The following is a 26,038-nucleotide window of genomic DNA, read 5'->3' on the forward strand; positions in this document are numbered from 1 at the left end:
GTATATGAAACTAAAAACGAGTATAAAGTGAATGAACAGTTAGTACGAACAAACATACAAGATAGGTACGTGTAAATTAATAAATAAATCTTAAAACGAGTGAAACTTAAATTGAATATGCAAATCAAGCTTGAAGCGAGCAAAAATCACCACAAACAGGAGTTTGAGTATGACCTCCTTCTCTCACTGTAAAAGTCTAAAACCTACTGCCTCATTGGTGCCTTATTGAAAACCAATTTTATGATAAATATTTTCTTTTGCACTTAATAATGAAAATAAACATTAAAATTATAGTAACATTTTGAACTGATGAGTTTTCAGCAATTAATATCATTATACATCAAATATGCAGTTTAATTTATAAGCTCTTTTTAAAGTTCTTAAAGACGAATATAGTGTCCCTACAAACAAGTGTTTGGATACTGCCTCCTTTCCTAACTGTAAGTAAAAACCAAAAGCCTACTACGTCATTGGCAGTAGAATTATATTATATTATTCTGAAAACGGATTATATTACAAATATTTTCTTTTCCAGTTCTTACAGTATTGAAAATAAAAATACAGTGAAATAAATTCTTGAACTGGTGGATCTTTCAACAATTAGTATCATTATACATCAAATATTCAATTTGATGTTGTTTATACTTTCCAAGACTGTTCAAGACGCATATAGTTTTCAGTAAAGCGCCAATGACGCAGTAGATTTTAGACTTTTACAGTGAGAGAAGGAGGTCATACCCAAACTCTTGTTTGTGGTGATTTTTGTTCGTTTCAAGCTTGATTTGCATATTCAATTTAAGTTTCACTCCTTTTAAGATTTATTTATTAATTTACATTAATATCTATCAAAACTTTGCTATCAAAACTGATATCAAAGCAACAATATCAAAGTGAAAAAAATGGGTTTGTGTCAACCTCGGAGTTTTTATTATCTGATGTTTCAAGTATTTTTAACAAAATTGCTATCTCAAAATTTTTATCGGATGGGTTTGGGGAAAAAGGGCGTGGTAGGACTAGATTAAGCTTTGGCCTCTTTTGACTCTTTAAAAGTTAACTAGAACTTTCTATTTTCAATCAAATAAGCCCTCTCTGAAGTTTATGCGAGTATCACTTCTATAAGAATTATATATATCCCCAGAGTATAACTTACAACGCCTATCCCTGGGCCCTGGGGGGTTGTGTCGAGCCTGGAGTTTTAATATCTGATGGTTGAACTATTTTTAACAAAATGGTCACCTGAAATTTTTATCCGATGGGTTTATCCATCCGATAAGCTCAAGGGCGGGAGGGGCTAGTTCCCCTCTGATCTTTTTTCACTCTGAGAAAATGAACTACAACTTTTAATTTCCATTCAAATGAACCCTCTCTGAAGTTTCTACGAGCATACCTTCCATAAGAACCATATATGCCCCCAGAGCAATACTTAAACCGCCTGCCCCGGCCCTGGGGGGGGGTCGACACAGGAATTTTTCTTATCTGATCTTTGAACTATTTTTAACGAAATGACCATGCGTAAAGGAGTTTTTGTTATATGATCTTTGAACTATTTTTAACAAAATGGATACCTCAAATTTTTTAAAAGATGTATTTGGGAAAAAGGGCTTGGGGGAGGGGGGCAGTTGCCCTCTGATCACTTTTGACTCTTAAAAAGGGCACCAGAACTCTCGATCTCCAATCGAATTAGCCCTCTTTAAGTTTATACGACGACCCCTTCTATATGAAGTGCCTCTGGGAAAAAAATAAATGGAGCTTGGGGGGAGGCTAGTTGCCCTCCAATTACTTTTGACTCTTAAACCTTGAATTACAACTATCAATTTCTAATCAAATGAGCCTTCTAAGAAGCTTATACAAGCATCCCTTCCATGAGAACCATATTTGCCCCCATGCCATAACTTACAACGCCTACCCCCGGGCCCTGGGGGGCTGTGTCAATACTGGAGTTTTTTGTTATCAGAACTTTGAACTATGAAGTGCCTCTGGGGAAAAAAAAAATCAGAGGCAACATTATAGCGTTGCCTATAGTAAAGGCCATATGGCTCCAATGTTTTATTATTATTATTTTTTTTCCCAGAGGCACTTTTTACGGAAGGGATCGTCGTAGAAACTTCAAAGGGGGCTCATTCGATTGGAAATCGAAAGTTCTAGTACCCTTTTTTTCAAAAAGGCCATATGGCTCCAATGTTTTATTATTATTATTTTTTTTTTCCCAGAGGCACTTCAAACCGAAGGGATCGTCGTACAAACTTCAAAGGGGGCTCATTCGATTGGAAATCGAAAGTTCTAGTGCCCTTTTTAATAGTCGAAAGTGATTGGAGGGCAACTAGCCCCCCCCCCCGCCCATCATTCCCCCAAACACATCCAGTCAAAATTTTGAGATAGCCATTTTGTTCAGCGTAGCCGATTTCCAGATAGAAAATATGTTTTTGAGGAGGACACTCCCCCGCAACCCTCTGGGAACGGGCTGTAAGTTATGCCCTGGAGGCATATATGGTTTCTATAGAAGGCATTGTCGTAGAAACTTCGAAAAAGGCTCATTCGATTGGAAATTCAAAGGGCTAGTGCCCTTTTCAATAGTCGAAAGTGATTAGCAACTAGACCCCCCCCCCCGCCCATCAGTCCCCCAAACACATCCAATCAAACTTTTGAGATAGCCATTTTGTTCAGCGTAGTTGATTTCCAAATAAAAAATATATTTTTGAGGAGGATACTCCCCCACAACCCTCAGGGCAAGAGTTTTATGCTATTCCCTGGGGGTATATAAGGTTTTTATAGAAGGCGTTGTCGTAGAAACTTCAAAAAAGGCTCATTCGATTGGAAATTCAAAGGGCTAGTGCCCTTTTTAATAGTCAAAAGTGATTGGAGGGCAACTAGCTCCCCCCCCCCCACGCCCATCATTCCCCCAAACACATCCAATCAAAATTTTGAGATAGCCATTTTGTTCAGCGTAGTTGATTTCCAAATAGAAATTATGTTTTTGAGGAGGACACTCCCCCATAACCCTCAAGGCAAGGGTTTTAAGTTATACCCTGGGGGGCATATAAGTTTTTTATAGAAGGCGTTGTCGTAGAAACTTCAAAAAAGACTCGTTCGATTGGAAATTCAAGGGGCTAGTGCCCTTTTTAATAGTCGAAAGTGATTTGAGGGCAACTAACCCACGCCCACTTTTTTCCCCAAACACATTCAATCAAAGTTTTGAGACAGCCATTTTATTAAACGTAGTTTTAAGTTTTAGAAATTAGGTCTTTGAGGATGACAACTCCCCCACATCCCGCAGGGCAAGGGTTATAAGTTATGCCCTGGGGGCATGTAAGGTTTTGTATAGACCCCGTTGTCATAGAAACTTCAGAAAGGGCTCATTTGATTGAAAATTTTAATGGCTAGTTCCGTTTTTGATAGTCGAAAGTGATTCTAAGGCAACTGACACCCCTTCCACGTCCACCATTGCCCCAAATACATCCAATCAAAATTTTGATATAGCCATTTTGTTCAACGTAGTTGAAATTTCTGGAAATTCTATGTTTGAGCAGGACACTCCCCCCACAGTCTTTAGGGGCAAGGGTTATAAGTTATGCCCTGGGGGCATATATGGTTCTTATGGAAGGAATGTTCGTATAAACTTCAGAGAGGGCTCATTTGATTGGAAATTGAAAGTTCTAGTTCAATTTTTAAGCGTCAAAAGATATTGGAGGGTAACCAGCTCCCCCTCCCCTCCCAAACTCTTTTTCCCAAATGCATCCAATAGAAATTTTAAGTTAGCTATTTTGTTCAAAATAGTTCAAAGATCATATAACAAAAATTTCGGTGTCGACACAACCCATCAGGGCCCGGGGCAGGCGTTGTAATCTATGCCCGGGGGGCATATATGGTTCTTAAGGTAGGGATACCGTATTAACTTCAAAGAGGGATCATTTGATTGGAAATTGAAAGTTCTAGTTGACTTTTTAAGAGTCAAAAAAGATTGGAGGGCACCTAGCCCCCCCATGCCCTTTTTTCCTCAAACCAATCCGATAAGAACTTTGAGATAGCTTTTTTTTAAATAGTTCAAAGACCATATAACGAAAACTCAGGGGTCAACACAGCATCCCAGGGCCCGAGGGCAGGTGTTGTAAGTTATGCCCTGGGGGAATATATGGTTCTTATTGAAGGGATGCTCGTAAAAAATTCAGAGATGGCTCATTTGGTTGGAAATTGAAAGTTTTAGCTAAGTTTTTTAGAGTCAAAAGAGATTAGAGGGCAACTAGCCCCCCACCACGCCCCTTTTCCCCAAATGCATCTAATAAAAGTTTTGAGATAGCCATAAAGTTAAAAATTTCTCAAAATTCAGATAACAAAAACTCAGGTGTCGTCACAACCCCGCAGGGCCCGGCGGGTGACGTTATAAGTTATGCCCTGGGGCATATATTGTTTGAATGAAAGGGATGCTCGTATAAACTTCAGAGAGGGCTCATTTGATTGGATATTGAAAATTCAACCTCACTTTTTGATAGTCAAAAGAGATCCGAGGACAGCTATCCCCCCCGCCTCACGCCTTCGTTTTCAAGACCCATCTGATGAAAATTTTGAGATAGACATTTTGTGAAAAATAGTACACAGGTCAGGTGAGAAAAAATCTAGTGTCGATAGAACCCGTCATGGCCCGGGAGAAGGTATTCTAAGTTTATCCTTACAGATTTATGTGGTTCTTATGAATAGGTTGCTAGTACAAACTTCGTAGAGGGATCGTTTGATTGGAAATTCAAAGTTTAATTCAATTTTTAAGAGTCAAGAGGGTTAAACTAACCCCTCCCCCCCAAGATCTTTTTTCCCCAAACCCGTCCGCTAAAAATTTTGAGATAGCCAGTGTTTTGGAAATTGTTCAAAAATTAGATAACAAAAACGCCCCCCCAGAGCCCGGGGGATAGGCGTTGTAAGTGTTGTCCTGGGGGGCGTATATGGTTCTTATGAAAGGGATACTCGTATAAACGTCAGAGGGGGCTCATTTGATTAGAAATTGAAAGTTCTAGTTCAATTTTTAAGAGTCAAAAGATATCCGAGGGCCACTTCCCCCCCCCCACACACACTCTTTTTTCCCCAAGCCCATCCGATAAAATTTTTAAATAGCCATTTGATTAAAAATAGTTCAAAGGTCAGATAAAAAAAATTCCTGTGTCAACGGAACCCGCCAGGGTCCTGAGGCAGACGTTATGAGTAATGCTCTAGGGGCATATATAGTTCTTATGGAAGGGATGCTCGTACAAACTTCAAAGAGGGCTCATTTGATTGGAAATTGAAAGCTCTTGTTCACTTTTTAAGTGTCAAAAGAGATCGGAGGGCAACTAGCCCCCCCCCCCCTCCTCCACGACCTAAATGCATCAGATAAAAAATTTTGAGATATACATTTTGTAAAAATAGTTCAAAGTTCTGATAACGAATAACTCCGGTGTCAACACAGCCCCCCAGGGCTCGGGGGGTAGGCGCTGTAATTTATGCCCTGGGGGCATATATGGTTGTTATGGAAGGGAGGCTCGTATCAAATTCTTAAAGGGCTCATTTGATTGGAAATTGAAAGTTTTAATTCACTTTTTAAGAGTCAAAAGGGATTGGAGGGCAGCTAGCCTTCCCCCTCAAACTCCATTTACTTTTTTTTCAGAGGTACTTCATATAGAAGGGGTCGTCGTATAAACTTCAAAGGGGGCTCATTCGATTGTATATCGAGAGTTCTAGTGCCCTTTTTATGAGTAAAAAGGGATATGATGGCAAATGTCCCCTTAAGTCCTTTTTCCCCAAATACATCTGATAAAAAATTTGAGGCAACCATTTTGTTAAAAATAGTTCAAAGATCATATAACAATAACTCCTTTACGTATGGTCATTTCGTTAAAAATAGTTCGAATATCAGATAAGAAAAACTCCTGTGTCGACACAACCCCCCCCCCCCCCAGGGCCGGGGAAGGCGTTGTAAGTATTGGTCTGGGGTATATATGGTTCTTATGGAAGGTATGCTCTTATAAACTTCAGAGATGGTTTATTTGAATGGAAATTAAAAGTTGTAGTTCATTTTCTCAGAGTGAAAAAAAAAATCAGAGGGCAACTAGCCCATCCCGCCCTCCACGCCTTTGGGTGTATCGGATAGAAATCTTGAGATAGCAATTTTGTTAAAAATAGTTCAAACATCAGATAATAAAAACTCCGAGGTTGACACAAATTCATTTTTTCACTTTGATATTGTTACTTTGATATCAAAATTGATACTTTGATGAATAGCTGATTTTTTTTTTTTTAAGTTTGATTTTTAAATAAGGAATTTTTAAAAACTTGAATTTTTATGCAATCAAAAACAAACAAAAATTAATTTAAAAAAAATTTCCGAAAAATAAGTTTTTCAAAGAAAAGTTAAGGCCATTTTAAAATTAAGCTCATCAGATACAAATACCTTTTAAAAATCAAACTAAAAACGACCAGAAATTACTATTAAAGAATAAATGAAACCCAAAACGAACAGAAATTAAATAAACAATCATAGCAAAAACATACAACAAGCAATAATATAAATGAATAAATAGATCTTAAAGCGAGTAATGCTGAGATTGAATATGAATATCAAGCTTAAAACGAAAAAAAAAATATTTTCCTATTGAGGTATAAATGAAACTTAAAACGAACAGAAATTAAACAAACAATCAATGCAAACGAACATACAATAGATATTAATGTAAATTAATAATCAAATCTTAAAACGAGTGAAACTAAAATTGAATATGCAAATCAAGCTTGAAACGAACGAAATCATCACAAAAAAGAGTTTGGGTATCGCCTCCTTCTCTCACTGTAAAAGTATGTGCGTCTTGAACAGTCTTGGAATATTTGATGTATAATGATATTAATTGTTGAAAGATCCATCAGTTCAAGAATTTATTTTACTGTAGTTTTATTTTTATTTTCAATACTGTAAGAACTGGAAAAGAAAATATTTGTAATATAATCCGTTTACAGTTAAGCGTCAATGATGCAGTAGGCTTTGGTTTTTATTTACTGTTAGGAAAGGAGGCAGTATCCCAATAGTTTTTTGTAGGGAAACTATGTTCGTCTTTAACAACTTTAAAAAGAGCTAATAAATTAAACTCAATATTTGATGTATAATGATATTAATTGCTGAAAGCTCATCAGTTCAAAATGTTACCATAATTTTAATGTTTATTTTCAATATTAAGTACAACAGAAACTTTTGTCATAAAATTGGTTTTCAGTAAAGCACCAATGACGCAGTAGGTAAGAACTGGAAAAGAAAATATTTGTAATATAATCCGTTTTCAGAATAATATAATATAATTCTACTGCCAATGACGTAGTAGGCTTTTGGTTTTTATTTACAGTTAGGAAAGGAGGCAGTATCCAAACACTTGTTTGTAGGGACACTATATTCGTCTTTAAGAACTTTAAAAAGAGCTTATAAATTAAACTCAATATTTGATGTATAATGATATTAATTGCTGAAAGCTCATCAGTTCAAAATGTTACCATAATTTTAATGTCTATTTTCAATATTAAGTACAACAGAAACTTTTGTCATAAAATTGGTTTTCAGTAAAGCACCAATGACGCAGTAGGTTTTAGACTTTTACAGTGAGAGAAGGACATACCCAAACTGTTGTTTGCGGTGATTTTTGTTCGTTTCTAGCTTGATTTGCATAATCAATTTATGTTTCACTCGTTTTAAGATTTATTTATTAATTTACATTAATATCTATTGTATATTTGTTTGCATTGATTGTTTATTTAATTTCTATTCGCTTCAAGTTTCATTGATACTTCAATAGGAAAATATTTCTTTTGTTTTAAGCTTGATATTCATGATATTCATTTTTCGTTTTAAGCTTGATGTTCGTTTTGTATTGCAATTTTTCAACATTTCCCATTTCAAAATCATTTTTTTTTCACAATACCTCTTACTTAAATAGCTACTTTGCTTGCATATGAAAAAAAGGTGCTATATAGTACTGTCAAAAATTGTGCTAAACAGCGAATCGAATTGGGTAGGAGATAGGTGTAGCAGTACGAAAAAATTCATGTCTTTCAGAAAGATTCACTTTTAAAGATAGATTATAATATCTTCAGTCAACGAATGATTGTTAAATGAAGGTTTCCAATATCAGTTCTTGATGGTTATTTTGAATGTTCACTGGAACCACGTGCGTCTCAATTTGAAAGTTTGATTTTGTCTGAATGAAAAATTTCATCGTATGTTTCTCTACATCATATGACTGCATCTTAAATGCGCACGACAGGGTAGGGACTTGTTATGGATTTCGTCGAGTAAAAGGGATTTAGAGGGATTTTCAGACTATCCAATGGAATTTTCATAAAAGCAAGTGAAACACTGGTCGTAAATTCATCAATGAAGAAGAAGATGCAATAGTTTAAAATCCTGAAAATTCAAACCTGAAGAAATTAAAACAAAAGAGCTGAATAAATCAATGAAATGAACTTGGTTGAAGCTCTTTATTCATACAAAGGGAAAAATAACGACGAGGTAAATTTAATGACAAGTATTTTCAAAATCATCAGGCTAATAACTTTGGTTAACAAGGGGCTTGTTGCTAGGCTATCTTCTGAGACAATTTTAGGCCATTAGGGGAGTTAAACATAAATAAATCAATTACAGGCCTATTTCAAATTTTGGGTAGGTCAAAATGTATTTTTTGATTAGTTTGTTAATAGAAGTTGAACATAAGCTATTCAATAGGCCTAGCCTATGCTTTTTAATTCTGATTCAAAGCCTAACATAGCCTATTAATCATGCCGGTAAAATTCTACTTTAGCTACTTTTGACTATCTTGGAAAGGGGTTAGGTTAAGAAAATGAAACTTTCAGGGATGGGTCTAGAGGCTAAAGTATGTCCTGGGAAGATATTTTGAAGACCCACCTCCACTCCTTCTCCCTCTAGAGGGTCCTGACCTTTGATGACCTTTAAAAATATATCAGTTATATAAGCGAAACCTTGCAAAATAGATTTTCTGCTTAAATAAAGTACAACAAAATGGTTTTCAGCTTCACAACTTTGCTCAATCCCAATTTATAAGGTTTTAAAGATATGCAAATACATTTCCTAAATGTTGGAAATAAACTATTTATATGTCTTAATATTCTGCTCAAATAACTGAAATTGCATTTTCAGAGCTAAAACCAGAGAAAAAGAAACTGATAACTGAAAATTAAGGTAAAATGTTGTTTTGTCAAAATTTCAATAGGTATAGACCTGTCACGTATGCAAATGTCATGACCCTTTAGAGAGAGAAGGGATAAAAGTAGACACTTCAAAATACCTTCCTGGTACATAATTTAGCATATAAACACATCCCTGAAAGTTTCATTTTCCTAGTCTAACCCCTTCCCAAGATAGCCAAAAGTAGAATTTTACCATCATGCCTACTAAACCTAATATTTTAGATGCACCTTAGACCACCCATCCCAATTTATTAGATATATCAGTAAAATTTTACTTTAGCTACTTTTGGTTATCTTGGAAAGGGGTTAGATGGTCAATATATACCAAATCATATTATTGAGTTTCAAATAAAGTGAATACACCATTTGATGCCTTTTTTTATGCTGATTATGAATATAATAAGCATTTCTATCGGAAATGAATTTCAGCCCCCCCCCCTATATAGGCTATACCTAACCGAACCGGTCAATATATACCAAATCATATTATTGAGTTAGGACTAAAGTGAATACGCCATTCAATGCCTTTTTTTATGCTGATTACAAATATAATAAGCATTTCTATCAGAAATTAATTTAAGCCCCCCCTATATATGCCAATTCAGGGTTAGGTTAGGTTAGGTATAGCCTATATGGGGGGGGGGGGCTGAAATTCATTTCAAAAATAAATGATAATTAAATTTTTAATCAGCAAAAAAAAAGGCATCGCATGGTGTATTCACTTTATTTGAAACTCAATAATATGATTTGGTATATATTGACCGGTTAGGTTAGGTAAATGAAACTTTCAGGGATGGGGCTACAGGCTAAAGTATGGGTAAGTTTTTTGTTGTTCATATTATTGACTTATGAATAAAGTAAACATACCACTTGATGCCTTTTATATGCTCTTTCCAAGTATAGGCCAAATCATTTTTGTCAGAAATGAATTTTACCCTCACCCCTGTATATACCAATTTGGGGTATATATTTGCACATTAGGGAGGGGGGGTAGGGGGAAGTTTAAACTTGCCTCTCATTTACATCAGAAATAAAATCCCCCCCCCCTAATGTGTAAATATATAGGCTACCCTGAATTGGGAAATATAGGGGTGGGGTAGAATCCATTTCCAACAAAAATGATTGCTATATTTGGAAAGAGCATAAAAAAAGGCATTGAGTGGTATGTTTACTTTATTCATAAGTCAATAGCCTAATATAAACAACAAAAAAATTACCATTTCTCAGGAAGGTATTTTGAAGTACCTACCTCTACTCCTTCTTCCTATAGAGGGTCCTGACCTTAGATGATTTTTAAAAATATGTGTATTATAAAAGTGAAACCTTGCAAAATTGATCATCTGCTTAAATGAAGGGTAAATTTGCAGGTGGCACTATAATTTAGCTAGGATGAAAGTGAAAATGTCATTTGATGCCTTTTTTATGCTCTTTCATAATACAATAATCACTTCTGTTGCAAATTGCATCTTGAGCCCTTAAAGGGACCCCAAAGGTCTTTCATTTTTGTAACCACACAAAGAAGTTATCAACAGTAATTCAGTTATTGAAAAGTAGTTAAAAACCTATCAGTAGATTATAAATAGATTGTTCAATAGTAACATATTCCAAAAATAATCATTTATAACAATTCAAACCTCATTTATTAGGTAACTCAAGTCAAACCGTTTTCTTATCATTTCAAGTTTTTCAAACACTGTCAAAAATAATAGCACTGAATTTTGGGATTCAAAACTTTGCTGTTGACAACTCAGGGTATATATATTTGCACATTAGGGGAGTAAGGGGGGAAAGTTCATGGCAAATTTGCTGTGGATCATATAGATCAGCTAGGATAAAAATAAACTATCATTTGATACTTTTTTTATGCCCTTCGATTATTCATATAAAATACCTTTGGGGCCCCTTTAAGGGCTTAAGATGTAATTTGCAAGAGAAGCAACTATTGTATTATGAAAGAGCATAAAAAAAGGCATCAAATGATGTTTTCACATTCATCCCAGCTAAATTATAGTGCCACCTGCAACTTTACCAAATGAAGTACAACAAAATTGTTTTCAGCTTCACAACTTTGCTCAGTCCAAGTTTATAAGGTTTTGAAGATATGCAAATACATTTCCTAAATTTTGAAAAAAAAACTATGATATTGCTTAAAATTCTACTTAAGTAACAGGAATTACATTTTCAGAACTGAAGCCAGAAAAAAAAGAAACTGAAAACTAAGGTAAAGTGTTGTTTTGTCAAAAATTCAATAGGTATAGACCTGTAATGTAGGCAAATTTCAAGACCCTCTAGAGGGAGGAAAAGTGGAGGTAGGTACTTTAAAATACCTTCCTGGGACATACTTTAGCCTATGGATTCATCCCTGAATGTTTCATTTTCATAACCTAACCCTTTTCCAAGATAGCCAAAAGTAGCTAAAGCAGAATTTTACCAATATAGCTCAAGATTATAGACCAGGCAAAGCTTTGCCAATGTGTTTCTTAAAGCTCTGAATAGCCTAAGTGGCCTTTGCCATTTTTAAAAGGAGTTGAAGTAGATAAATACACTTTCAAGGATATTTTTAGAGCTTAAAATTTACCCTGGGGATTTTTTTTTGTGAGTATTGAGTAGTTAATATAATTGGCCTATGAATAAAGTAAACATACAACTAGATGCCTTTGTTTATGCTCTTTCTGAATACAGGCTAATAATCACTTTTCTTGCAAATTCACTTTTAAGCCTTTTATGGACTCTTGAAAATGATAATTTCTTTCTAGGTTTTTTGGTATAAAAAGGGTTAAAACATTAGTTTCTAACTTGCTATTTCATTATAAAACCTATTTTGTTAAAGTTGTATAATCTGCAAGAATTGATTTGTCACAATTAACTTGGATAAAAAAAAATTCAAAACAATTTCTCCATTTTTCTATCTGCCATGTTTATTCTGTTGGCTTTGATATTTTTTTGTATATAAGGTTAAAGACCTCTTTCTGAGAAAGACCACTTTCCTTTGGCATTCTGGAAAAATAGCAATGAGTTTTTGGACCACCTCTATTTTACTACAGCATGATGCAATGTGAGGGTAGTAACAAGAGCCCTGACTTCTTGGTAAAGTTTTCACCATTAGTTTGTCAGTATAAATTAAAAATGTGGTCTCTGTTCTGACAAGCAATTGAAAAGAAAAAATTATACTTAATATTTGGGATTTAGGCTATAGAATAAATATCAAGCAAAAAGAGTTATATATTTAGAATCAGAAGAAAATCAGCTTTTTGTTAGTATGTGAATAAAACTGAAACACAGAAAGGATATATATATCAAAATAGAATGATTGGTATTCCCATAAAAGAGGTCCTTGTAGGTAAATCAATAAACTAATAATTTTAAGTGTTTAATCTTAAATAATTTTAATAATAACCATATTGATGTATATGTTAGATTTTTAGCTTTTCTCTGATATATACAATTCTTTTCAATTCCTCTTTGCTAACAAGATGTGAGGGTTTTAGTTTTACATTATTTTTCTCAATTGGATACCAGTTTCTTACCCTAGGCTACTTAAAACAGCCTAACAGAATAAATAAAAAACATAGCAGAATTGTTTTGATTTTTTTTTTATTTAATTTAATCTTGACAAATCAATGTTTGTGAATTATACAACTTTTACAAAATGGATTTTATAATTAAATAATAATTTTGAAACCAATGTTTTAACCCTTTTTTTGCCCCCCCCCCCAAAAAAAAACAGAAAGAAATTATCAATTTTGAGGGTCCTAAAAAGGCTTAAAATTGAATTTGCACAGAAAAACCATAAAAAATGGTATCTAGTGGTATGTTCACTTGATTTTTAGGTCAATTATACAAACTGCTCAATATTTACTGGTTTTTGATGAAAAGGCATCCAGCTATTGTCAGATTTTTTTTCTGCTCAAATGTTTTGAGTTATGGTTGGGTTGACACATTTGTGTGACACATTGTGATAGCTTTAGCAAATGTAATGCTGTCAACCATTCCAAAAGTTTCTTATGTAGTCTAGAAATTGTCATTCCATATACTATCTTCTCCCTAACCATTTCACTTTCATCAGTATACCTATATGGCTTAACCAGAATTTTTAGTTCTCTTATGTATTATCAACATTTTTATTTCTCTGATCTCTCTTCTGGAAGACATACTAAGAAAATGGCTGGTTCTTCTTAGGAGCTGTATACTTGGATATTTCTTAAGCTCACCTTGATTTTGTCCTAATCAGCATCTGTTAGCTCAAATGCACTGAGAATCTCTTGCCCTTGAGTGCCAACCCATTTGAGGAGGTAGATGCTTTCACAAATCGATGCTGAATTGTTCACTAATTTTGTCTCTTTAGAAGCAAAATTATCCCTGTTCCAGTTGATTGATGGCTAAATTGAATCCATATCTTCCACCGTCCCACTTCTGACAGTATGTAATTGCTTCAATCTAACAATTTACTTTAAACCCAAGCACCAACAAATAAGCAAAAGCAAATAAGTATCAAAGCCTGAACACTCATAAACAAGTAAATAAACAAAGGTGGTAGATAATGCTACAGAGAGCAAGGCCATCTTTAGTCTTCCCTCTTTGATTTAAGTATCATATGTTTTTTTCTTTACCAGGGAACTTCTTATAGAAGGAGTTGTTGTATATAACTTTGGAAGGGGCTCATTTGATCAAAAATTGAAAGTTCTAGTGCCCTTTTTAAGAGTCAAAAGAGGACAACCAGTTCTGTCTTGTGTATCTTTTTCCCAAAAACATCCAAATAAAAAAAAGAAGTTTTGAGGTAGCCATCTTTTTCAGCATAGTTGAAAGATGCAACAACTATGTCTCTGAGGATGCCAACTCCCCCACAACCCTTTGGGCAAGGGCTGTAAGTTATACAATTTGCCCATCGTTTACATAATATTTGTCACTAGGAAACAGGGGCATGTTTAACCTTTTGAAAAATTCTTTATCCTTTTCATAAAAGTCAAAAAAGGCCTAGGGCATTCAGGTGAAGCTCTCAGGGAGTGTTGAACTAAACCAAACCGCACTGTCTACATGCAGGTTGCCAAAAAGGCAAGTCACCAATATACTGGGCATTGCCTGGAGCATAGAGTTGAAACTTACAGGGCTTGTTGTGGAGGATGTTGAACTAACCAAAAGGCAAGATTAACATGTTGCTACTGCTACTACTATTACTGCTGCTGTTCTACTGCCACTACCACTGATAAAGCTAGGGGTATTAAGGGGAAAATTTTAGGGATTGTTTAGAGGATGTTGTACTGACTCAAAATACACTATATTCATTCAGGATTGTTTTAAGAACATATCAGCAGATGTCCCAGAAACTATTTATGGTAATAGTTTCAACACTTTAGCAGCTCAACTTGTGTTTTGACAGCTTTCCTTTGAGCAAAAAGTATTTTTATACATAAAACTTGCAGAAAAGTAACAAATGTAACTTGGTAATGCTTGCAGTTAGAAATATCAATAGTTTTCTGAATCACAATTAACATGTAACCACATGTAATCTAATTCAGTGGCATGCCATATACTAGCCATAGATATTACACTCTATAGTTTTTTATATACCATTTTATCAAAAGTACTGTATCATATTTACTCTAATGCTGTGTGGAGTATAGTATTCAAAGTCTAAAGTATACTGTATATAGCTTACTGCTGTTACTTTATGGATGGATTTGCACACTCCAATGCTATTGGTATTATAAAAATAATGCACACACAACTTCATACTTTATACTCATTGATCACTATACTACAACTACAAAAAGAACCATTTGATTTTCTGGGAGAACAATATTGATTGGCAGCCTGGCAGTCACATACCTTATGAAGCTGTAATATTAGTTTTGTCTTAATCTAATTCCCAAAATAAACAGAATTGCTGCTATATTGTAGCATGACTGTTTTAGGCTACTAATCATCCATGTTCCAACTTTCCCATTACCTGCTTCAACTGTATGTACACCTTGATAGCTACCAGCCCTTTTAAGATTCTTTCAACTGACAAATAAACAGTTTTCATAGAATTTGGCTATTTGTGCGAGATTTGGTCAAATATTCACTTTCAGTTGAAGAAAGGAGAGTAAGTAAAACTTGTCCACAAGGACAAAGGATAACAACAACTTAAAATTAAATTTTCACATAGCAACATTGAAACTCAATGAGCTTTTAGTTTGAACAAGTTTGAAAAAGCTGCAGAATGAGAAGAAATACATCTCTTCTTGCAGAAGAGAAGAGATACATACATCTTGTGAGAAGAGATATTTCAGAAAAGATACATCACCTGGTAAAAAAAAGAATCTCTTTTTTATTTTGTAGTTGCTCTTTTTTAGAGTTTTGGTTCCTGATGGGTTAAGTTACTTACAATTCATTACAACAAAGTATTTGATCAATCTTCAAACACAGATATCAAGTAGCAGAGGAAGAAATAAAGATCAACCTTTTATTAAAAAAATAAGTCTGAAAAATAATATTGAACTATACAAGAAAATAATCTGGAAATAATAACTGAATTCTTACTTTTGGCTATAATATATAATTTTTTATGAATCATGTTTTGGGGTTGCTTCCATTTTAATCAACTATTCCCCAAATTTGAATTTAATCTAAGCTTAATTTTGTCTCATTAAGAGGGGCAGAGGGGAGGAGCTGCAATTTTTACAGTAAGAAAATTATATTTAGTAAAAGTTTTGAATAGCAAATCCAAGTCTACCACATTTTTTTTTAATTCTATTGTTTTTATCTCAGGATTAGCCTTCATACAGGGTTAATAATTGCTGAAGCATTAGAAGTTGTGGATGTAGGCCTAGGTATTTAAAAACAAAATTTCCAATGCTCTAATTTGAGCAGAATATCTATTCTGTAAAATTTCCTTCACTTAGTTAACAATTTTTTGTCAATTAATATGTCCCTTGAGCATCCAAAAATGTGTCTTTTTTAGCCAGATTATGTCCATATTTTGTCTGTAATATGTCCATCTTGAAATCTCAAAAACTAGTTTTTTTACAACTTAAAAACCTCTTTAAAAGTGGTCAGTTAACATCGAATATAATGAAAACGAAAAAGATTCATTTAGTACATCCATACAGAATGAACTAGTGTGAAAGCACAAAAGTCATAAAAACATGTAAACAGTAAAAAACTAATTGTGGGAGCTTAAGGCTCATCTTCCTACGAAATGAGATGCATAATAATAAACATAAAAAGGACTTTTTTATGCATCTTCCTACGAGATGCATAAAAAAGTACATTTTAATGTACAAAATCTCAAACTACGTTTTAATGGACGTGCTCCTTAGTTCTTTTGAACAATGCCAAAGTGTTGGACAGATATTTTTTTAACAATATCAAAAGTATTGAACTTGGTTATCAAACACCAAAATATTTAATGCCTTTTTACTACTCAGTATTTATAAAAAGTAATGCATTATCAAAATGGTTTGTTCAAAGTAAAACATCAAAACTAAGATGAAGAAAATCAAATAAACATTTTTTATTCAATATTTTTAATTTAATTTTGAATACCAAAACCTAATATATTTGAAACCTTTATGCTTCATAACTTTAAAAAATGTAATCTTTTTCAAAATGACAACTAGATAAATAGAATAACTCCTGGAAAAAAAAACCCATGAAACATAAAAAACGTTTCAGTTCAGGGGGAAAATACAGAAATTCCCAGCAGTCCGTTCACATTTCTGATTATTTCTAATATTCAATACATTTCTGATTATGGTGGCTTCATGTATCAGCTCAAGGGTACTCTTGCAATGCAAGCAAAAGTTGACAGCATATTTTCACCAAAAATGCCCTTATTAAGTTGTTTTCTATAATTATACAAACTTTCTTGTGTGCTAATGACTGCACTAATTACTAATAAACAATGTTTTTTACTTACCATTTCATTACTTTGAAGAATTTGATTTTTTTTTTTTTTTTTTTTTTTTTTTTTTTTTTTTTTTTTTTTTTTGCTTCAATCAAATCATGTAGAAAAAATATTTCTGGAAAACTATAAAGGGGTCACGCAGTCATAAATGAGAACTTATATTTTCCTTATTAAGGGTCGAAATCAATGTTCAATTTTTAATGGGTTTATTAACAAATGAAAAGAATAAATAACACATAATCAAAATACTCATCCATTCCTGGACGCCGAGAACCAAAATCATTACAATTTAACATAATACGCAGAATGGTCACCACTCCTAATCTCAGACACAACCATACCCCTCATTTACGAAATAACTAAAACTATTACCTTCCCGTTCCTTACCCTCAGGGGAAACCACCCTGTCATAATTAAAAATCATACATTTGTAATTTAAATTTACTACTTAAATTTAATTCTTTTTTTTTTTTTTTTTTTTTTTTTTTTTTTTTTTGCAGTCAGCCAAAAATGGGGCAACACACTTTTTTCCATGCTTTTCCCCTTTTCTATGCTCTTTCCTTTGGTTTCCTTACAATTACTTTATAGTCCCAAACTTCCTGGGGGGCTATGGCCCCTCCCCTGTCCCCCTGCCGGTGCCCATGCAGAGTCAAGCAACTTTGCAGAGTGCTAGGTAAGCTGGGTTGCCCTTCAATCAGGGGGATGATATCCCCAAAAGCATAATTACTGGACCTTTCAACAATGCTGAAGAAAATAGATGTCTATAAATATTGATTGGATGCTGGTTTGAAGAAATGATAGGCGTGAGAGGGGGGGGGGGGCTTGTCCTCAAATCACTTTTGACTCTTATGAAAGGCATTAAACTTCTACCAAACAAGCCCCATCTGAAATTTATTCAACTACCTATTCCATAAAACCTTATATACCCCAGGGGCATAACTTAAAACCCTTGTCTCGGGGGTCTTAGGGGTTGTGTCGTCACTGAGGGCATTATTATATGTTCTTTGGACCATTTTTAACAAAATGAATATCTCAAAATTTCTGTTAGATGCATCTAGGGAAAAGAAGACATGAGTGGAGGGGGTGGCTGGTTTATCTCTGGCCACTTCTGACTCTTAAAAATGGCACTAAAACTTCTGATTTGCAATCCAGTGAGCCTCCTCCAAAGTTTATAAAACCCACCCTTCCTTAGAGATCTTATATGTTAATAATGGAAAACTAGTGTAACTTGTAGCCCTTGTCCTCAAAGTTTTTTTTTGGGGGGGAGGGGTTGTCATCTACAAAAACATAAGTACTGGACCTTTAAAATATGCTGAACAAAATTGACTTACTTGACTTGACTGAAGTCCCATCCATCCTTGAAGGTCGTCTTGGGGCCTCTTTCTTCTTTCTTTCTTTGGGCTGAGATTCGGCCTCTCCCAGGAACTCAGCACGTCCCCAGGTGGCGGATAGGGGAACGTCCTGTAGATATGCAGGGCACCTCCCGGTAGATGAGGCGCGGACCAAGGGAGAACCCGGTCTCTGGGGGTCTTGAAATATAGCTGGAGCACCCATGTCTGGGGGCTATAAGTTCAGGCGGAGGAAGTGGAAGGCCCCTCTGATGTGCACTGGGCAGGGCCCATCGGCGTCTGGATACGTCCCGCCAGTCACAAACTTTCTCCCAGCAATGGGAAAATTTCAGGTGTTGCAGGACGCCAGAAGGGCGCATTATCGGTAGTAGATATAGCCGGCCCCTGCTAGGGATGGAGAGGAGTGGCTTACCGCTGTCCTGAAATTAGCCAAGAAACCTTCTTTCCTGAACAAAATTGCAGTCTCAAAATTTTGATTGGGCATGGTTGGGGAATTGACGGGGGGGGGGGGATGTGGGCTGTTTGCCCTCCAATCCATTATGGTTCTCAGAAAGGGCATTAGAGCTTTCAATTTACAATTGAGCCACTTTTGAAGTTACAACAACGAACTCTTTCTACACGATGTGTCTTGGTCAGAAGTAAGTGGGACAGGGGCTAGTTGTCCTCCAATTTTTTGGTCACTTAAAAAGGACACTAGATCTTTTAGTTGTCGTTTGAACGAGCCCTCTTGCGATATTCTAGTACCATTGGTTCACTACAATCACCCCTGGAAGAAGTAACTTCTTCTTCTTCTATTTAACAGCAGGCGGGCCTTTCAGTAAAACTATTTAGCCCTTTTCCTTTTGCTTCACTCTGTGGGCTACAGAGCTACTGGCTTGATTGCCTCATATTTATTAGATATATTCAGATATCTTTCAGCAGATCTTTTGACTCTAGGAGTTCAAATATAAGATGATAGATGTCGATTTCTATGCTCTGTGTGCAGGTATAGTTGGCTAGGCTCTTGGCTGATAGTGGGATTTTGTGGTGTTTGAAGTATTTTAACAGTTTACAAAGCAAGGTATGTTGTGCAGACGTCAGCATATTACATTCAAATAGACAATGGTCAATTGTTTCATTATTCATATTACAATGCCTGCAAAGAGGGGACAGGGGAATTGAGCCACTTGAATTAGAAAGCTTATATGAGAATGCAAGGAAATTTAGTCCATTTGTTCCAGAACGTATTATATGATAAATTTTAGAAAGATGCTTATTGGGAAAGGGGGAAAGGATAGGATTAATCTTATTAAAATTAATATCTGATAGCCTCCATCGGTAAATATCTCTAATTGCGATTGGTCTCCCACTTCGCTGGTCAATATTTATAGAATTTTTTGCTATTTCATCAACCTGATGATTACCACTTATGCCAGAGTGGCTAGGAATGTACTGAAAGTAAGTTTTTATGCCACTTGAAGCAAGATTATCAATAATACTAAGACAATGATAAGTGTCGATGTCCAACTTATATTGAGGAGCTGAGGCCAGCAACTCAAGGCTTGATAAAGAGTCGGAATAGATGATAAGATTATTCGAATTTTCAATCAAAGGTTGGTTTTGCTTAAGGTGTTCTAATGCCATGATTATGGCATTTAACTCAGCAGACATTATAGATAAATTATTAAATAATCTCTCTCCCATTGCAATTTTCAGGTGAGGAAGGAAAACACCACTTGCAACCTTCTCATTCATTTTTGACCCATCAACAAATATTTGGAAGTGATTTTTATATGTAATTGTATTAAGTTCTGAAATTTTTTTCTGTACAAAAGAAATGGGGGTTAAATCTTTATTCCATTTTTAAAATTCAGTATTTATTATGGGAAATGACCAATTCCATGGAGGGGATTGGGGGAAAGTAGGTGCAATAGACTTTGCTGGTACAGGGAACTTCTTTTGAATATTGGCATACTCATCTGCAATACCTCTATACATGGCTGGATTTCTTAACCAATTATGTAATGTGTGTGAGCTATTTGATTCAATTTTTGTAAGATGTTTTATCAAGAGAAAGCTACGTCTCTCCCTTATTGTTGTTAATCGACTCTCCATCAGCAGAAACTTGGTGCTTGTGAGTTTCCTAAGACCAAATATGAGACGTATTATATCATTTTGTGTTGTTTCAATATTTGGCATATGGGTCTTTGCACATGCACCATAGACAATGAGCCCATAGTCAATATGGGGTTTTATATGTGATTTATAAAACTGGAGTAAGGTTTTCTCCTTACAACCCCAGGGTGTGGAAAGAAGTCTTTTTAGTATATTTGCTTTTCTATAACATTTTTTTATTGTGTTTGAAATGTGGAGGTTGAAATTAAGTTTTTGGTCAAGCATGAGACCTAGGTAATTAATATTATTATCTTCTGGAATAGTTGTTTTATTTAGAGTTAGTTTTGCATTAACATGGTTTCGCTTCCGGTGAAATTGGATTATTTTTGACTTGGTGGGTGCAATGGGTAAATCTGAATGTTGAGAGAATTTTTCAAACTGGAAAAGTGACTTTTGCAGATTTGACTGTGCTATCTGAAAGGTGTTGCCAGATGACCATAGCACCAGATCATCAGCATATTGTAGATTCGTGTGGGGTAGGTTCATGTCCCATAGATATAGGGCAAAAAGGAGGCAACTGAGGACTGCTCCTTGAGGTAGGCCTTTGGATATTGTCTTTTGGGGTGAAGAGGCTGAACCAACACAAACAATAAAACTTCGCACTTCTATGAAGGATTTAATAAAGGATACTAGCTTAGGAGGTACTCCAAGGTTTGCCAGTTTATTTAAAAGGATTTGGTGGTTCACATTGTCATAAGCTCCTTCAAAATCTAGGAAAGCTGCCACTAGGATATTATTTTTTGAGAAAGATTCATTTATTGCATTTGTTAGCAAAATGAAAGCATCTGTTGAGGAGTGGTATTTCCTGAATCCAGTTTGAGTGTGTGGGATCATGTTATTTTTCTCAACAAACCAGAGGAGTCTGTGATAAATCATTTTCTCCATTATTTTCCCCATCACAGGTGTAATCATTATAGGCCTATAAGACTCAGGGTTATCTTTTGGTTTATTTTTCTTTAGGATTGGTAGGAGGGACGAACATTTCCATATATTGGGGAACCTAGAAGATGCCCAAGCGTGATTATAACAATTTAGCAGTTCTTGTTTGTATGAAGGTGTGAGATTCTTTATCCATGTAGGGTGTATATTGTCATAGCTACTTCTAGTTTTGGACCTAATATGATGTATTGCATTATTCAATTCCTGGATTGAAAATGGATTAGTTATGTTCTCGGATCCTGGGCGTGGTTGGTAACTAGGGTTCATAGGAATTGTGGACAGCTTGCTTTGATTATTTGATGTTAGCTTATTAACAAAAAGAGTTGCAAATAGGTTAGCCTTTTCATTATCATTGTCATAATGGGTATTATTATGTATAAGCTCATACAGGAGTAGGTTGGGAGAAGTCTTTTTCCCACATATGTGGCTCTTACTTTATGTATAATTGGCCCATTTGTTTCTCTTGAGAGATTATTTGCAAAATTATTCCAGTATTTATATTTAGCATCTATTATAGTCCTTTTTAGATTAGATTCTGCTTGTAATTTTTTTAAATATGTAGTAGGTGTTGTTTTTTTTATGAATTCGGTCCTAGCTGCCTTTGTAGCTGGAATGTTTTCTTAGGTGTTGTCCTGGGGATAGCATGATTAGCTGAATTTATTAGTAAAGATGTCAATGCTTCAGCATGTGTGTCAACTGTTGTGTTAGAAATGCATGAACTTTGGGTGAAACTTGTAATTTCATCATTTAGCTTATTTTGGAAAATAGACCAATTTGCTTTAGTGTTGATATATTTGGATGTTTGAGATACAGTTTCAGCAGGTTCATTTAGGGAGCAAACTATAGCAAAGTGGTCTGTACATAGACTATCAATTTTATTTATGTAAATTTTGTTCAAAAAATTTAAAGACACAATTTGTAGGTCAATTGTGGAGAAATTGCCACTTTTGGGGTTGAAATAAGTATTCAGGTTTGGAGGGGTAGCAACAACTAATTCATTATTATTTGAAGTCATATGCTCAATAAATTTACCAGCTTTATTTGCTGGTTTATTCCCCCACAAAAGGCTGTGGGCATTGAAATCTCCACAAATAATGATATTTTTTAACATATTAGAATTATTTATATAATTAAAGAAATCCTTGGCATCTGTAGTTTGGCCATTAGGGTTATAAAAGCTTATTATGTAGGTTTTTAAATTATTCAGCCAAACACTTATACCAATTACATCAACATTATTTTCAAAATCTAGAAAATTGATGCCACAAAATTTTATATTATTATTAACTATTAAAGCTACACCACCTCCTTTTCTCTCTGAAGATCTATCCTTTCTCAGGATAGTATATCCCAGAGACTTAATTTGTTGGTTTTGGGTTAAATGAGTTTCTTGGAGGCAAGCAATATTAATTGAATTATTATTCATAAATGATGTTAGTTCATTTAGCTTATTTTCTGTGAGTGATCTTACATTCCATTGGAGTATTGATAAATGTTGTGTTGTTGATTTATTCTTCATATGGATGTGTATCAATGTTCAGCTTTGTTAAAAGTAAAGCAAGATCTTTTTTTGCTTGAATGAGCATATCATCTGGGATGTAAATCTTTGCCAATTCTGCAATAATTTTTGTTTTCTGTAGTTGATGTATGTTCATGGCCTGAACTGCATTACAGTTTAGAACGAATAAGCATATATTTGGGGATTGCATTTTTGGTAGTGCATCCTGTTTGTTGGTTTGGAGTGTTAGAGCTCTTTCCTTGTATGCAGGGCATAATGGTTTATTTGTAGATTCATGTGGGCCTTTGCAATTGATGCATGTAGGCTGAGTGTTGTTGCAAGTTGTCAGCTCTTTAGGATGGAAAGATTTACAATTACTACACTCTTGGAGAATTTCATTGCATTTGTTTGTTGTGTGTCCCAGTTTGAAACACTTCTGACACTGGATAGGCTTAGGTTTGTATTCCTTGTGTGGTTTGATTTGCCCAAATAGGAATAATTTTTCTGTGATATCAATTTTATCCTTCAGTGTGAATAAGAAGGATCTACTAGTTTTTAGGCCATTAGAGTTGGGTTTTCCAAGTTGGGTAACATCTTCAACTGGGATTGTGTTTCCAGCCCTATCTGAAAGGCCTTCTTTTAACTCCTGAGTAGATATCTCTGGGGGAACATTGTAAACTACTATTTTTGTTGGTGATTGTTTTGGGTTCCAGTTAGATGCAATAATTGGGATATTCAGAAGGGATTTAAGGTTAATTATTGTATCTGCTGATTTCTGATCTTCTACAGCTATTAGCAGAGATCCATCACGGTTAATGTTAAGAGAGAACATTGATTTTAGCAATTTAAAAATTGCAACTCTTATTGCAGTGATCATTTTTATTTCAAAGGGGGTAGTGGGAGTAATTTTAAGGTAAATTCCTAGGTTTTTGGAGGGAGGATCTTGGGCAGGGAGAGGGGAAATGCTTTTAATTGGGGAGATTTTTTTCCTTTTTTAGAACTTCTAGAGAGGACCTCTTGAAACCCATTATCATCATTTATGGTTACATTAGCCCCTACACTTATCATTGTCCTATTCTCCGAATTGGAGCTATCATTAGAACTTTGAGATAGTGTGCTTGACCAGCCAGGATGGGTATCTTTCACTTTGACACTTTCACTGGAATTTGATTTGGGATCTGGGGGGACTTTTTTTTTTGGAGGACTTCTAATCATTGCCTATTGGAAAAAGCTTTAAACACAAAATAAAACTAAGACAAGAAGGGAAAATAGATAATATCACACCATCTGCACTATACTATGGGGAGGATAAACACCATAGTATAGCCCTGAGGATGACTTGAGCAGAATTGGTTTAGTACAACTGCTGATTAGAAGAGATAATAATCACAAGAAAATATATTTAGATTTTCTTATAAGGTTGCTGTTGTGCATCTTGTTGTCGTGTAACAACGACAAATAAACACGAATCCGTGATGTTTCTTCTGGCAAACAGTACACAATTTTACATTTTTATAGATAGGAGCATGGAACCTCTACAGTGAGGTTCTTTGATACGCTGAATCTAATGGCGTGATTTACATTAAGATATTTTGACTTTTAAGGGGTGTTTTTTTTTACCGTTTTTCGAAAATTTTGGTTAATTTTTTCAGGCCCGTAGCTTTTGATGGGTAACGCTAAACTTAATGAATATTATATATTTGTAATCAGCCCAATCATCTAATTCTTTTGGTACATCTATTGATATCAAAATTAATTCCAGATCATCAAGAATCCATTTTTTTTTTCTTTTTTTATCTTTTGATTTTGAGTTAGTAATACTTGATTAATAGATAGATGTTTTTGCCTGACTATTGGAAGCCGTTATTTTTATTAAAAAAAACAATTTGTAGAAAGTAAGTAGTAAAGTAAATTTTGTGCTAGATAATTATTTTTAACACTAATTTTGTGAAAAATGACATTTTTGTTGCAAGAATATGTCCAGCAGGGAAATATTCTATTTTAATTCATAAATTTGCAAAATATACCCCTTTTATGTCCCAAATTTCTAAAATATGTCCCTTTTTGGCCCTACTATGTCATTGTGTCCTGGCACATAGCAATATGTCCTTTGGACATAAAAAATGTCCAGTTGGCAACCCTGTCCTAGACTGCAGTTGAACCACTCAATCAAGGATGGAGACCCGCCGAAAGTATTGCAGGGGGAGGGTGCCAGAGTAGCAATGGTGAGGGGAGGGGAATACATTTGAAGATAAAAGGTTATATGCAAAATAAAATTCTCAAGGAAAAAAGAAAATTACTTAATTTTTACATACCTTAATGAAGCAAAATTCAACAAATTTTAGATGTTGAAGATTCCTGGCCAAAAGATCAGTTCCTTTAAATGGTACTTATGTATTATACTGCCAACACTCAAGAAGTGAAGTTAGGTTAATCCTAATGAAAAGTACCAAAACATGATAAAAATATAATACGTTAGAAACAAATTTAGGCTATATATTTGCACATCAGGGGAGGGGTTTAAGTAACCTGACTTAAACAAACCTAAACAGAATAGCAAAAGAAAACGAGATTTAAACTCATGGTCTAACTGTCTTAAATAACCCTCTTTGCATCAATGCTCAGAATTACACTGAATGTAAACATGTTCAAGTGAAATTCTTTACCATGAGTCACAAGAGAATATTTGACGATAAGGTATAGTCTTATAAAACACTATACTTTTACTAACATAGGAAGAAAGGTCAGTAATTCAATGATTTATGTCTGGTTTTTGATGGGTAGTAAATAATTGAGACAAAAACTTTGGAAAGTAGTGAAAAAATTATGTCAAGTTAAGGGAAAGTGATAGGGTAAAGGTACCAATGATTTAACAGTTTTGATAAAAAAAAAACCGTTTTTCTACTTCAGAAGTCCCAATTTAAAGACTTTTGGTTTTAAAAGGGTTTCAGTATGTAGGAAAAAACATCTAGGAATCTAATTGTTTGATGAGAAGTTTGAAGTTTT

At 34.7% G+C, this 26,038-nt stretch overlaps 1 protein-coding gene across 2 annotated transcripts in view; it reads left to right on the plus strand.

Annotated features, from left to right (window-relative positions):
- Positions 1–8,397: 8,397 nt before the first annotated feature.
- The window catches only part of RtGEF (Rho-type guanine nucleotide exchange factor), a 142,396-nt gene continuing 124,755 nt past the window's right edge, over positions 8,398–26,038 (plus strand). Inside the window, exon 1 of one of the 2 annotated variants that reach the window (XM_089104674.1) lies at positions 8,398–8,509. Coding sequence is in view for 1 of the 2 variants with exons in the window: in XM_089104673.1 (XP_088960799.1) it covers positions 8,459–8,509 (51 nt within the window). In the remaining variant the exon portion in view is untranslated. The remainder of the gene's footprint in view (positions 8,510–26,038) is intronic. The other variant, XM_089104673.1, reaches the window with a different exon arrangement.

The sequence above is a fragment of the Artemia sp. Qi Xiang Cuo genome, chromosome 18 (genome assembly GCF_049724085.1).
Source record: "Artemia sp. Qi Xiang Cuo chromosome 18, ASM4972408v1, whole genome shotgun sequence".
Classification (NCBI taxonomy): domain Eukaryota; kingdom Metazoa; phylum Arthropoda; class Branchiopoda; order Anostraca; family Artemiidae; genus Artemia; species Artemia sp. Qi Xiang Cuo.